The following is a 2,737-nucleotide window of genomic DNA, read 5'->3' as shown; positions in this document are numbered from 1 at the left end:
CTATTCTAGAATAAAAGTTCTGTACAATTCACATAGGGTTACAAATCGAATATATAGATAAAACCCACAAATAAAATTACTAAATTACCCATGTACCGTATCGTGGGGTGTTACTCCCGCACCCCCAACACACTTAACAAAAGTCCCCCTATTGGACAAATGTTTCCACTCAGGAGCGAGCGCATTGGCTCGCTCCATTCTGCTCCAGCATCTCTGGTATATGAGCCATATCTAACAAGTTGTCTTTAAATCACAATAAGTCGGATTGAGATCACTTCAATTAGATGTGAGCTGGCAAAAAAGTGATCAAAATTGATCCATGATTCAATTCCGAGCCCTTGGATTAGCTCTGGACAGTTGACAATCTTATCCACAAGTTTGTTGAATAGTTCATAGCAATTAATTTACTGAAATTAGAAAAAAATTTTCCCTTCCTTCAATGATCTTTGCAGCAACTGAAGGCAACATGTTTGGGATTCTGCGCATGGTGAATTGCCAAGGCTGGCAAATATGTAGCTGCGGCTTTTTTGGATCATTGCTTGTTGCTTTTCCACCCCTGAATTATGGCCAATAGTTTGGGCAAATTTAGTGAACATCTGCAATATTGTTTCCTAGTGATTCATATATCATTTGTTGTTTTTTAAGTGCAATTGCTGCGATATTGCTTATGTACTTTTATAGTTTTGTTAGTTTTTTAATTGTAGCCATTGAAGACTTTATAAATTGAGGCATCTTTGGGTGGCAAATTTATTAGATAATTGAATAAGCCTTATCAAGCCTTCAAACTATCAAACTTTAAAATAAGATTTTAATAAAATGAGCCACTAAACAAACAAGATTTTAAGGAACATAAACAAGTAGCATGTGTTTATGAGTAAAAGTAAATTAATAAAGAAAAATTATGCTCCTACATAATCACATGTTAATAAATTTACAACTTACTAGCATATTACTGAGCGTTTGTTGAGCTTTTTAATAGGCTTGTTCATAAGCTTAAAATCATATTATTTATAATCATAAATGAATCAATTAGGCAATAAGGAGACACCTTGTTATAATTTGAAGCTCCGAAATGAATTTCTATTTTAGATGTTGAAGGCATTTAATTTAAAAAGATTTCTTGGATGCCTGTGTTGCCATGAGATATTGATTTTTGGTAGGAGGCTGCACGAAAGGAGAATTTTTTTTTCGACAGCATATTCAGTTGGAATTGAAGTATTTTATTTAAGCTAGAATTAAATTCATTCTTCGTATAGGCTATAGAATACTATATGAAAAACCAAGAAATTGCAAATTTTTGCCCTGCAGGTGGAACCAGTTAGGGTTGAGAATCTTTCTGGAATGCCACAGTCAGGCTTGAGAGGCAGTAGCTGGTGAGCAACTGGGTTGCTTAATTTGGCATGGCTGTAATGGATGTAGGTGGTCAATTTCCACAATAATTTATGTGAATGAGTAAGTATTGACCTTTGAAAGTTGTTCAAACTTATATCTTCTCTAAGTTTAGCTATAGACAAACTCTTTGTTTTGCAGGGTGAGAAACAGAGCAATTTTTGCATTGGTGGTTTTTGATCAGCTTCAGAATCTTCACGGTTTGCGCCGTTTAATAGCAGACTTTTTCTTTTTGGGCCACCAGCAAGGTGCTACCTTTCATTTGTCCAGTGCTTAAGATTTTATTGACAAATTATACCCGAAATTTCTATCATATTCTTTTAACTTTTTTTGAAAAGGATGCATTGTGAAACAGACATTATTATTTGATTCTTTACTTCAAAGTGTAGTATGGTTTTAGCTGGTCAAGGCTTTTTCAGTTTATTTTTTCCATCTTTTTGAGAATGATTACAATATTTGTTTTCCATATTTCAATTTCAAGTAACACCTCTATTTTTGAACATATTTTGCTTAGTGTGTGATACAATTGTAGAATCATCGGTTTGCTGCTGCAAATTTCATATCATATGCACACGTACAGACAGATAAAGGTTAGATCACAAGGAGGACTTTTGTTATAATGAATGAATCGGCATATACCATAATTTAATAGCCATCCGTTAGAAATAATGTGTAAAAATATGAAAATATCAAGTAATTCAATAAATTATAAAGTAGAAATTCGTATTATATTAAATTTAAGAAGTTTCAATCATGCACAAAACCAATTACAAGGTCTAGAGATTAAAAGAATAGAAGTCACAAAAAAATTTGCACTTGTACAATGAGATAATATTTCTTGGAAGAAGGTGGCGGCGTAAATGGTGGTGGTAGGAAGGAAGAGGATGGTAGGGATGCCGCCGAGATGCTTTAAGGTGAGCGGCGCCCTAGGCTGGAGGAAGTAGGATGGGGTGGAACTACTGATGGGAGTTTTGAGGATGGCATGAGGTGCATTTTGGAAGTTTGTGAGCAAATAATAAGCATTAAGTGCTAGATAAATAAATAGGGAAGATTTAAGTGCCACACAGCAAGGAAAAACTGGTGCACTATCTAGTGCGATTCTGTTGTGAACAGCTGCATTTAGATACGTGATGAAATTTTTGTTGCAGATCCAATTTTCTATCCTTTTCTGATGTAATTCTGTGTCACATCATTCTTTTTTTATTTTTACTACATTATTTGCTGACTTTTTTGGTCACATGATATTACTCATACCGTAGGTGCAAACCATAAGAATGCCCGTGTTCTTGATGGCTCATTTTGATCTTTATGAGCTTATGTTTATTTTAATGGAGGTAAACATGTCATT

General features: G+C 34.3%; 1 protein-coding gene across 1 annotated transcript in view; it reads left to right on the top strand.

The window, feature by feature from the left end:
* The window catches only part of LOC110021808, an 18,406-nt gene extending 16,622 nt beyond the window's left edge, over positions 1-1,784 (top strand). Inside the window, exons 4-5 of the mRNA XM_020720464.1 lie at positions 1,309-1,452; positions 1,531-1,784. Of these exons, the coding sequence (XP_020576123.1) occupies positions 1,309-1,377 (69 nt within the window). The 3' untranslated portion in view covers positions 1,378-1,452; positions 1,531-1,784. The remainder of the gene's footprint in view (positions 1-1,308; positions 1,453-1,530) is intronic.
* The last annotated feature ends 953 nt before the right edge of the window (positions 1,785-2,737 follow it).

The sequence above is a fragment of the Phalaenopsis equestris genome, unplaced genomic scaffold (genome assembly GCF_001263595.1).
Source record: "Phalaenopsis equestris unplaced genomic scaffold, ASM126359v1 Scaffold000147, whole genome shotgun sequence".
Classification (NCBI taxonomy): domain Eukaryota; kingdom Viridiplantae; phylum Streptophyta; class Magnoliopsida; order Asparagales; family Orchidaceae; genus Phalaenopsis; species Phalaenopsis equestris.
The sequence above is the reverse complement of the archived record's forward strand: the minus strand, read 5'-3'. Positions and strand labels throughout refer to the sequence as shown.